This window comes from Prosopis cineraria, unplaced genomic scaffold, assembly GCF_029017545.1.
Source record: "Prosopis cineraria cultivar Desert tree isolate PC_DT_omini unplaced genomic scaffold, ASM2901754v1 PC4, whole genome shotgun sequence".
NCBI lineage: Eukaryota > Viridiplantae > Streptophyta > Magnoliopsida > Fabales > Fabaceae > Prosopis > Prosopis cineraria.
This window is the reverse complement of record NW_026555335.1, coordinates 42164690-42176771: the sequence shown is the minus strand read 5'-3', so window position 1 is coordinate 42176771 and position 12082 is coordinate 42164690. Positions and strand designations below refer to the sequence as shown.

The 12082-nt window shown below is 35.2% G+C and overlaps 1 protein-coding gene across 3 annotated transcripts; it reads left to right on the top strand.

Moving 5' to 3' along the window:
- The first annotated feature begins 640 nt into the window (after positions 1–640).
- LOC129308801 (uncharacterized) lies at positions 641–11162 on the top strand. 3 transcript variants are annotated; one of them, XM_054950183.1, is made up of 5 exons: positions 641–830; positions 944–1029; positions 5411–6149; positions 10466–10586; positions 10705–11162. In XM_054950183.1, the coding sequence occupies exons 3-4, from the start codon at positions 5550–5552 to the stop codon at positions 10553–10555; spliced, it is 690 nt and encodes a 229-aa protein (XP_054806158.1). In that variant the 5' UTR covers positions 641–830; positions 944–1029; positions 5411–5549; the 3' UTR covers positions 10556–10586; positions 10705–11162. The 3 variants fall into 3 exon arrangements, with proteins under 3 accessions (XP_054806158.1, XP_054806157.1, XP_054806156.1); XM_054950181.1 differs by lacking the exon at positions 641–830 and adding an exon at positions 4531–4805 and having other exon boundaries at positions 929–1029; XM_054950182.1 differs by lacking the exon at positions 641–830 and having other exon boundaries at positions 920–1029.
- The last annotated feature ends 920 nt before the right edge of the window (positions 11163–12082 follow it).

The window sequence follows — 12082 nt, the reverse complement described above, 5'->3', positions numbered from 1 at the left end:
ACCACATAATGACATTGACAAATGGCACCCTCTTAAAAAAGGCTTCATAAGACTTGACGTGGATGGATCTCTTCATGAAACCGGATTAGCTACTTGTAGGGGTCATATGACTGATGCGAATGGCACTTGGGTGAAGGACTTTTGTTGTAAGCTTGAAAATCTACCTTCAACAGTAGCTGAAATAATGGGAATCATTACAAGACTTTAATTATGCTAGGATAAAGGTTTCAGAAAGATAGAAATTTATTTAGACTGTTTGGAAGCAATAAACCTCCTAATTAGAGGCGTGAATGTTGATCATCCTTTTTAGAACTTTATTTCTCATGCTATTAGTTTAATTCATGAGAATTGGATTGTTACTATTAGCTTTGTTTATAGAGATGTGATTAACATTGCTCACCACCTGGTTAGAAAAGTTCATTTTATTGAGGGCTTTTTTTGTATCTTTAATCATTCACCACCTTAGCTGTAAGAGAGTTGATGATGATTGATTTGGCTCTCCCTGTACTTTGCTTGACTTGTTCTTGTTTTTTTCTCTAATTATGAATGAATTCAGTTTTCACAAAAAAAAAAAAAAAGAATACAACATAGAACTGAAATTACACCCAAGGCTAATAACGTCATTGAGCATAATGTCCTTGCAAAAACCTGCTGGTTGGATTTGGATCTTATCAGTACTGTTAAGCCTTCGAAGCTGACCGGGAAGCTTCCTGAAGCAGGAGATTTCCACCGATAAACCTTCCAGATCATGAGCAGATGCGAAGGATGAGAGCCAGAATAGAGCATGCCGAACCACTTCTAAAATCTGAGTTGAGAAACTCGTACTTTCGGTACGGAAGTTCTTTATCACCCTGAGTATTTCCTTATGGAAACAAAAAAAATCAAGACCCATGCATGATTCTTTTTCCTTTTAATCCAGATAGTCCAGCTTCGTTGCATGCAGATGCTTGTTCTTGTGATGATGAGATTGGGATGAGCAGATTCAGAATTTGCCAACATTTCAGATTCTTGGTTGAAGATGATCTTCAGGTTTGTGGACATACCCAGATACTCTTTGATTATTTGTTCCGGTTTAGCCTTGATTCCAGATGAATGATTTGATTCCTCATCTTCCATATTAGACTTAAGAGGAGCAGAATGCTATGAACCCAGTCCACTTTCTTTTCTCGAAACAAAGAAAAAACCTTAAACATTCAGTTTTGAACACCTATCTGTGAAATTTCCTCAGTAGATATTCCCGTACCACCAAACCAAACATTCCTCATGAAATTGCAAGAGCCTCATGAAATTGCAAGAGAAAAAAAGGGATGTTCAAGAGACTCTTCATTATCACATCCAAAGTGATAAAGGGATTCTGAATTCAAATGATGTCTTCTTAAGGTTTCCCCAATCGGCAGGCAATCCTTGATTATTTTCCATCCCACAAGAATGTACTTGAAAGGAAAGTTTAACTGCCCAAGATTCTTTCAGAAAATTCGAGCATTAGCACTGTTTGAATCGATTGAATTTGAGATTAAAGAAAAGCCCTTTTTGGCTGTACAAGTTCCATTAGGAGCCATCCCAAATAAGCTTATCATCTGAATTCAAGTAAGACAAAGGCATTTTCAGGATCTCAGTGCTTGCTTGAGGGACATAGAAAGTGTGAACTAGTTCTTCATTCCATCTAACTGCCAACCAAGGATTGTTAGATTTAATTATAAAGTCAGAGACCTTAGCTGGTTGGTTTTCTCTTGATCCCATACTTCTGTCCCTGGGCCATCAAAGGTGGTTGGAAACATCAATGGTATTTCCATTGCGTACTCTCCACTTTAACTCAGGAAATTATTAATTTGGAGCAATTCCAAATTCCTTTCCATTACCAGGAAGAGTTACAAGGCTTTCTCACAATCTCAGCCTTTGACAAATCAATGTATTCAATCTTCAAAGTCTAAGCAAGCAATGAATCAGGTTTGGCATCTATAAGTCTCCAAACTTGCTTAGCAAGAAGAGATTCATTAACCTGATGTATAGCCTAAGACCCAACCCCCCTTCAGATACTGGAGAGAAAAGCACATTTCTGTTAGCCAGATGCATCCTCTTTTTATCACCATTAAACCCCCAAAAGAAATCAATACAATGAGAGTCAATAATATTGCAATATTTGATAGGGAGTCTGGTGTAGGAAAGCTGATAAATACTAGCAGCAGAGGGGACAGATTTTAATAAAGTTAACCTGGGAGACTGTGAAATAATTCTTCCTTTCTAAGGGTTAATCCTCTTTAAGACAGAATCAGTCATATGTTGATATATGTGATTCTTGTTTCTTTGTGGATCAATCCAAGAACCTAAATATTTCCCCACTCTCTCAGTATAATTTACATTTAAGCTTCTTGCAATGTTAGATTTCTCTTGATCAGTAGTGCTTGGACTAAGAATTAAATTTAATTTTTCAAAATTAATTCGTTGCCCAGACCAAAGCTCATAAGTTTGTAAAACATTCTTTACACACTCTAAACCTTTCTCCGCATACTCAAAGAAGATGATAGAATCATCAGCAGAAAGAAGATGAGATATGGATTTAACATTCTTGCATACCTTAGCACCTTTCCAGAGGCCCTCACGTTCCTTCTTAAGAATCAGGGAAGAGAGCATATTTGCAGAGATGATATAAAGGTAAGGAGATAAGGGGTCTCCTTGCCTTAATCCACTTCTAGTATGAAAAACTTCAGATATTTGCCCATTAAACTGTGTCTAACTGCTGACAGTAAAGATATATTGAGTTATCATTTGAATCCATCTTCTGGGAAATCCCATACGCAATAAGATAGTAGAGATGAAATCCCAAGAAAGCCTATCAAAGGCTTTGGAGAAATCTATCTTGAGAGCAGCCAATTTCTTATTCGTATGTCTTTGGCCATGAATTTGATGAAGAACATCTGCTGCTAAAATTATATTATCTGTAATCAATCTCCCTTTAAGATATGCACTCTGAAATGGAGCAATATAATTCTCAAGAACCTTCTTCAATCTGTTACAAAGGACCTTTGAGACTATCTTATAGGTAACATTACATAAACTTATCAGTCTAAGGTCCTTTAGACTTTGAACTCTATCTCCTTTAGGGATTAAGGTAATTAAGGTCCTGCTCATAGATTTCAGTTAAAAAAACGGACTCCCAAAGGATAAAACCATATCAAACACATCCTTATTCACCAAATCCCAGTGTTTTTGATAAAAAAGAGTGTGAAATCCATTAGATCCAGGGGTGCTGTTCTTTGGAAGTTCAAAAACTGCATTCTTAATTTCATCAGGTGTCAGTGAAGCATCCAATAAAGATCTATCAAAATCAGAAAGTTCTGGAATATCAACGCTTTAAAACTCTGGGATTAAGGAATCAAAGGAAGCAATGTTATTCGCAGTAAGAATGTGCTTAAAATTATCTTAAACCATTTGCAGCAATTCAGATTGATCATCAACCCAAGAACCATCATCTTTTTGCAAAGCTGTGATATAATTCCCCTCATTTTCCTTTTACTTACCATAGTGTGGAAGTACTTTGTGTTTCTCTCACCCTCAATATTCCATTTAATTTTAGCTCGTTGAAGCCAGTAGCTATTCTCCCAATCAAGATAGAATTCCAGTTGATGCCTCTTATCTGCAATTTCTTTCTCAAGAATGGGATCAATTGATTGAGAGGAAGAAATTCTGTTTGTGAGCATCAGCAACTCACTTTCAAGTCTTTTAATCTGAGAAGTGAAATTTCCAATCTGATGTCTACTTCAATTGTATAAGAAGGGAGTGTTATTGAGTTTATTCTGTAAAATGAAGCCTGGGGACCCCTGAAACTCTTGATTCCACTTGTCAAGGATTATAGATTTGCAATCTGAAAACTTGTACCTGAAGTCTTTGAATCTTTTTAGCTTCACTCTCTTATGTTGAGAATGAGTGTAGAAAATTAATGGAGCATGATCTGAAGCAGCCATAGCTAGGGTACAAATATGAGAGGAAGGAAAGGATATCTGCCATTGAGAATTACAGAAGGCTCTATCAATTCGTTCTTTCACATTAGCTTGCCTTTTTTGAAAATTATCCCAAGTGAAAGAGGGGCCATATCAAATAACTTCATGCAATGCAGAATTTTCCACACAAGACACGAATCTGTCCATACCACTTGAACCAGAATTTAAGCTTATCTTATCTTTGGGATCAAATATCTGGTTGAAATCACCAATAATAAGCCAAGGACAATTAACAATACTTGCTTTATGTTCAATCCAGTCCCAAAGGAGATGTCGATTAGATAAGGCAGGGGGCCCATAGACAAAGGATCCATTCATATCATTACTAATTCCAGGAGCTGATACATTAACATGACACACATTGGAATTCATCTCCAAAATAACAAGATTAATAGCACTAGACCAGGTAATAATGGAACCTCCCCCCTTCTAACAGCATCAATACCTTCAAAAAAAGAAAAGCCTAATGCTTCTAGAATGATACTGGCATTTGTTACACTTATTTTAGTTTCTAATAGGTATATCACATCAGGTTTATGGTAGGGGACAATTTGTCTTTTGTCTGGTTCTTTGAACTGCCATGGCTTTTCTAAGGCCACGACAATTCCAGCATAGGAGCTTCATGGCGAACCAGGAAGGTTTGGAGAAGCAGTTTCCTTAGCATTTTCCTGTTCAAATTCTTCACACAAAAGCTAGACGTTCTTCTGGATATGTTCAAGAGAAAAAATTGACATTGCCTTTTGCGGTAGAGAGGATTCAGCAATTTATCATTAGCAAAGATGGTAGTGTTAGAAGCAGATGGAACTGGTGAGTTATTAGGGTTAAATTGTGTATATATATCACAATTCACAGCCATCCATTGATGTTTTTTTTTTTAATTGAAATAGCATTATAATAAATTGTATAATATACTATACCATGATTCCATGCAACAATAGTCACATTGCATATACTTCTTTCTTAGTGAAATACATAAATATTTTCTTTAATCCTATTTATAAGGTATTTAGAGGAGAAATTTTTTGTCATTTTTATAAGGCATCGAATAGACTATTTATTATCCGTTCATATTTTGCCCCTATTTAATATATTGGTTTTATGTTATTTGAATGTGATTCATTAGTGAGGTAAAAAATGTGATTCATTAGCTTTTCACTTTTGCAATTAATATGGGCAAACTTAAAATTTTGCTAATTTTTATGAAGAGTTAATACTTTTTAAGCCTTTTGGTTTCAATAAAAATATTGGAGATGCCTTGTAAATAATATCAAAAGGAATAACTCAGAGATTAAGAATTAAGAAAGTTAGTTTGAATATTGTATATCTATCACAGCCATCCATTTCATGCATTTAAGTTACTGTTTTGTCCTTGTTATAGAAATAAAATTACAATCTTGTCCCATTTGACTTAGAACAAAGAATGTGAACTCAGAGAAAAGACAAGAAGGGTGCAACATTTTTGGGGAAAGGGAAGGGAAAGTTGTAGTCTATAGGTGGAAAGCTCAAAAGCCCCCGAATTAGTTCTCAAGTAGTGGTTGTGGTGGTGTGACAATGGAGGATGACCATCAATGGGATGGTTCAAAGAATTTGGATCAAGCCTTAACCTCAAATCTCCCTTACCCACATCCATCGAAACTCCAGCAAACCCAGCTGCGAGAATGTTCAATGGTGGTTATCAGAGACATTCAGCATCACAATGAATGCTCTGTCTTCCCTCCAGTTAACCACGAAAACTTGCACATTTCTTCTCTATCTCATCAGTGTGACAACATATCGACATTACCTTTGCCGTCCTCAACTATTTCCTCTTCCTTTTCTGGTTTGGACTCTTCATTTTCACCCTCTGATACCGACACTTGGGGCATATCATTACCATTACCGTCTAATTCATTGGTAGAGAAAATTGATGGGTATACTGGGTGGGTGAGAATAAGCTTGAAGACCTTAGTTGGGAAGCTTTTTGCTATGGTTAGTTCGTATCGAAATAATGCTGCCAACAAAAGTGTGATTTGGTCAATTGGGCCAGCGGTTTCTGTTGTGATATTTTCGTGGTGGATGTGCATACGAGTTTGGTGTTGGCTGAAGGAAAGGAAGAGGAGGCGAGAGCAATATGGAAATCACCTAAGGACCATCATTAAAGAGAAAGATGAGGTTTGTTAAGTTTTGATATATCTCTTCTTGCATTTCAAGTATCTGTGGTAATGCTCAAGTTGCATTTATTTGATTTTGAATTTGGATGTTTGTTGTAACACTCTAACCTTACTAACCAAAAACTTAATTATTCATTTCAGCCTAGACTTACTAAAGCCAGCTAGCACGTGAGTCACATTCCGTTACAAATACTCAAATATTTATTTCAATAAAAGTCTCGACACTAAAATTTTATATCAAAATATTTACTTAAAATAAAACAGTTGTGTAATTTCTATGGCCTTATGCCTCAACTATCAGTACTTAATAGTCATCAATACATAATAAACAATCTCAAAAATCAACTCAAATGACAAATGAGTCCTATACCGGCAAATAATTATTCTACAAATTGAAATGGGACTTAAAGCTTACTCAAGCCAAGCCCCGAGCTTCCAGATGCTTCCTTTTTGCTCTGTTAATTATAAGTTTATATAAAATGTTCAAGAGAGGAGTAAGCACTAACCTCTCAGTATCCTAGAGTTCTACCATATATGTACAAACTAACAACTATACACAATTAGCACTATATGCATCTTATTATTTCATCATCATTATTAAATTATGAGCATAGTCATTTATTGGCCATCATTCATAAAAGTTATATACAACAAATCATCATATGCAAGATAGATAGCCCTCTTTATTGCTCCATCAACCTTATGCCACTGATTGGAACCATAAGCTTATCCATGGTTTGGCCCACATGCTGGGCTGATCAAAGCATCTTTGAAGCTTGAGATATATCTAGCAAAATGTACAGAGCTTGAAATCTAAACTATGACTCCCCTTCTTAAAGAACCCAACAAGGAGGTGTCACTGTCCTACATTCCCCCTTTACAAACCTGGTTGAGTAGGTATTGAGGAACGAGGCGCTACATAAGGCTAACCACCGTGTGCAAAGTGGAAGCAAATCACATGGTCACTAATTCATATATACATTAACATCATTATCTTGTCATCAGCCATTCCCAACATTTATATTGGATACAAGCGTCCTTGAAAAGAAATAGAAATGTCTCATTTGATCAACTTAATTTACAAGCATGTTTGAAAGAAATAAACTACTCTTCAATAGTATACAATTTTCATAAAATAAACATTAGTAATCTGTATTTACAAGCATGCTTGAAAAGAAATGCTGACAATAATATATAGCGAAGCTACAAGCATGCTTGACAGGATTCAAGTAACATATAAATTTTTTACAATTAAACTTATGATTATTTGCATTTGTTATCAAACACAAAGCTTGCACACATATGGAAAAATCTCGAGTTACCTGTTCTTCGTGAGCTAACAAGTGGTCCTACAGCAAAAATCTAAACAAATAAAAGTTCTTAGTGAGAGTCTACAGAAATTACATGCAAACAAAAATGTTAAGATACAATTTAAAGTTACTAAATATTACCTTAAAACTAATCTAAAGTGACTCTAAAATTACCCTAGGACCTTAAAGCTATCTTAAAGGACTTTGAAAACTCTCTCCCTCTCTCCCTCTCTTTTCTTTTTAGACCTATGCCCCTTTATAATTTAATTAATTTGTTAGATTAGTCTGAGTTTATGCTAAACTTTAATTATACAAGTTCTTCAAATTAAATCTTTAAGTGTTAATCTAGAACTTTTATTATCTAAAATAGGCATAATGCTGTATGATGCCTTCGGAATAGTATTCTTTGATGAGGGAAGTGTGCAATTATTAAAATGCTATAAAGGAAGCTAACATTATTATAATATATATGTATATAAGGTCAAAGTTACTGTAAAGAAAAGGACGAACAAGGAAGAATGACTATCACATGTGTATATAACGTAGAGGCTAGAGTAGAGAAAAGGACAAACAAGGAGGAATGACTTGATGAACAGTTCCGCGTATTGTATGTATGTGAGCATAGATTTACTATCTACATGTATGAGACACAGGAGGAGGAAAACGAAAGAGAGATGGGAGGAAAGACAAATAGGGATACCTGTGAGAGCTTTTGTGGAACAATAGGTGGCTGTGTCAGAGAAGAGTGAATGAAACTAAATGAATATAGAGGTAGGGTTTTCACTAGGTATATAGGTTTAAACTTGTAATATTTTTTTTTAATTTCTTTTATTATTGTTATTATTTAAATACATATATCTTTGAAGATAATTTTAAGATGATTTGATATATTGCAAAATTTAACAAAATTATCTGACTATTATTATTTTAATTATTTTTTTTAAGTTAGTTTCAAACATTTTTAAATTCAATTACTTTAGTTATTATCTCATATATATATATATATATATATATTTACTGTCTTACTATTTTAAGCTCAATACTTAATCCTATGCCCTTTTTAAAGTGTCTATTGATACTCTAAGACCCAATCATAATTTTAAGACGTTACATTTGTGGAATTTCTTGTTGCAGACAATTATGTGTGATCAACTTCCTAATTCTGTTTGAAATTTTGGGTTTCTGTTGTTGTAGTAGTATTAATGGCGGAATTTGCATGTGGAGAATCCGAAATATCTGTTAGTTACTTAGGTATTGAGCAGTTACTGGGCTAGCATAACTGAATCAGGTAGGGAAAGGGCTATAAATAGTGGTTATCCGTCATGTACTTTGTTTTGACTTTTGGTGGACTCTCTCTAGATTTTTTCCCCTATTCTAGCTCTTATCAGTGGTGATAGTGCTGGCCTTCCTTGGCCATGTTAGAAGCCTCTTAATTGTGGTCAACTCTCAGAGATGGACGATTAGTTGTATGTCTATACAAATGAACAAGTGCTGGTTTAGAAAACTTACTCCGTTGGCTTTTCCTTCAGCAAACTGAACCATCAAGGCCATCAGATTCCTAGGACATGCTGCAAGAAACCATACAACTTTGCCAAATAATGAGAACCATCAAATGTCACTAAGTTGGATGAGTTGATGCGATTGAAGCAGAAGGAAAGTGTGATGGAATATCAAGATGCTTCTGAAAGTTCGATTGTATTTCACTGTTACTCGCTGGACTGAAGGAAGAAATTGCCACTGGGGAACATTTATTGAGCCTTCCACCTTTCTCTATGCCTTGCAATTGGAGTTTCTCAATATAAGAGTTAATGATGGAAAAGGGTGATGGGAATCCTTTTACAAGTGGGAGCTTGGATTCAAAAATCCCCCCCCCCAAAAGAAAAAAAATATTTGCAACTCTGTATGTTGAGGGAGATGATGATACAGTGGGCAAGAACATAACGGGGATTCAACTTGCTGCTCCTCCAGAATTATGTCGTGTCGTGTATAAAATTGTGCAAAAATGAGGATCCAATTCTCACTTCTTAGGCATTGACTCTGTGGTAGATCAGGTCAAGGGTTGTGTTCTTTTCAACTGTGTGCAGGCCAAATGAATGACACCTTTTTTCTTGTGAAAATTTTCCCCCTATCTTCAAACGATTGGGATGATGGACGCTAACTTTTGGTGATTGTGCATCTTCTTATCCACTTTGACATTTCCCTTTTATTATTGTGGATTTAACATTAAAGAAATTGGAAAGAATGAGTTTAGGAGCGGACTGGATTATATAGGCTTGTTGATTTGAATTTGGATTTGCAAAAACCAGTGGCAATGATGAACAAAATTTTGCTCTGATTGCAGAAAATTGGTGCCATCTATTGCTAGACGTGGCTGATTCAGATCAGAATTTTGTTCTCACTTTGACGCTTGTGGTCATGGTTCTGTTTTGAGGGTAGTTCTGATGTGATCCTGAATATGTGGTAGCTAGTTAATGAGGTGGTTAAGTAGCCAGTGGGCTGGCCTAATTGGATCAGGTGGGAAGAGGGTTATACAGTGTTGATATGCTGAGTACCTTTACTTGAGTCCTAATGGAATTTGTCTATGAACCTTCTTTTCCTTTATTTCTTCTCTATTTCATTTCTAGTTCTTATCATTTTCTTGTGTCAGCTTAGCATGTGGATTGAATGGGAATGAGGCTTATGCTTGCTGGCTTAAATAACCCCCATTGCTGCTGTTTGTTTGTTTACCTAATTAATGTATGTTGATTTGGGTAATTTTGTTGGGAACTCTGACCATTTTTCTGAGGCTATACTTTTGAAGTAATAGATACTTTTTTGAGATTCCCAATCTAATTTTTTTTAAATTAGCGAAATCGAAATCTTGAAGCAGATCTAATGGTGAGAAACTCAACCTCTTTAGGTGGAAAAGCACTTAATGGAAGTACCGGTTGTTTTATGGTTGAAAAACATTCTTTTCAGAGGTTTCCTTCTTTGGTATCCCATTAACTTCAAATTCTGATATTTCCAGAGAATCGCTCAACTCTTGGACCGAATTGTGCAAATGAATGAAATACTTGTAGCTCGTCACAAAGCTTTGGGAGCCAAATTGGCAGAATGATTTGCTAATGGTGCGGAATGCGGTACCTATTGTAAGTCACAACCTCATACTCATACACCAGGACTTCAATTCTGACTGACTGCTATACTTGGTCGTTATTCATCTTTAAATCCCATGACTAATACACAGTCTGTGTGTGTCTTTCACAGGTGCCAGTCAGGTTTTAATGTAACATAATTTCATTTTGATCACTCGCAGAGTCTTGCCATAGCAGGGCGATTGACCAGCAGAACAAGCACTAGAATGCAGCATCTCAAGAAGAAAACAAGAAACGCCTGATGTATTAACCGTCATCTCTGGATATACCATTATGCCGTTACAATGGTCAATGGCTGTTTGTCCATTATCCAACTCTTATGGCACAAAATAAGTTACTAGTGCTTTCATTTCTTCCCCTTTTTGGGTGATGGATTTGTACTTTCCTGTTTGTTTTTAGCCTTTTGCGCGTAGGGATGGAAAAATCACGTGCAGACGTTCAGGGCTAAAAATTTCTTGTTTGGTTGTGCAGTTGGTTAACTTGTGAGTTTAACATGGAGGGCTTTCAAAAGGCTCCTTATGGTAGGTCTATATTGGACCTGCATCTCTGAAAAAATTACCTCTTCCTGCATCTGCTGCATATGTCATTCTTTTCACCTTCATGTGAGCGAAATTTGGTCTAAGCGATTTACCGTCATCAATTGGGACTTGGGAGATAGAATCATCTATCATATTTGTGTACAAGAAACAGGAAATTGGTGTCACTGTCAATAGGATTGGTCGTAAGTGGGAAGACTTAAAGGGATTGAGCAGAGGCGATGGCATATATAATTTGTAGGAAACTGCATTGTTTAAAAATCATGATGGCTGAACATGTAGCCCAATTGCCTGAAAGAGGGAAAAGCCAGCATGGATAACTTTGGGCATGGTCGAGCTGGTCCCAAGTTCAGATTAGGCAGGGTTTAGGTAAGAACCTTCACAACCGTGTTGCCCAGCCCTTATAGGTTAGGATTCATTGAAGAGGTGTTTAATTTGCAATTACTTGCTCCCTACGTTAAAAAATATTAGTTATTTTTTAAAGAGTTGGATGTTTAATAATGTAAGAGATTTTTTAATTTTTTAAGGTATGGTCATTGTTTTTTTTTTTAAATACTCTTATTGAGTAAATTATTTTATATTTATTTTAAAGTAAAACATCTTATCAAATATGAGTAAATATAAAAAGATATTAATTTTAAAATAAATAATTACTTTATTGAAAGGTGAGATTTGATTAAAAATATTTTTTATTTTTAAACAAAGAGAGTATAGTTTTGCTCAATTTTAAATTAGGTCTTTATAATTTATTTTATTTTAATTAAATTCTTATAGGTTGACATATTATGGATGTGAAAATTAATAATGAACTAGTAAAGCACTCGTGCAATGCATGAGTCTTATATTATAATTTTTATAAATTAATAATGAATTATTAAATTTTATAAAACAATAATGCTGTTGAAATTTACAAAAAAAATTAATTTAATGCTTTTAGTCAAAATAAAAAAATAA

Excerpts from the sequence above, each read along its gene's own strand:
- LOC129308801 (XM_054950183.1), top strand. The coding sequence starts at position 5,550 with ATGGAGGATGACCATCAATGGGATGGTTCAAAGAATTTGGATCAAGCC. Across the intron at positions 6,150-10,465 it reads TCATTAAAGAGAAAGATGAG|AGAATCGCTCAACTCTTGGA; the intron begins GTTTGTTAAGTT and ends TGATATTTCCAG.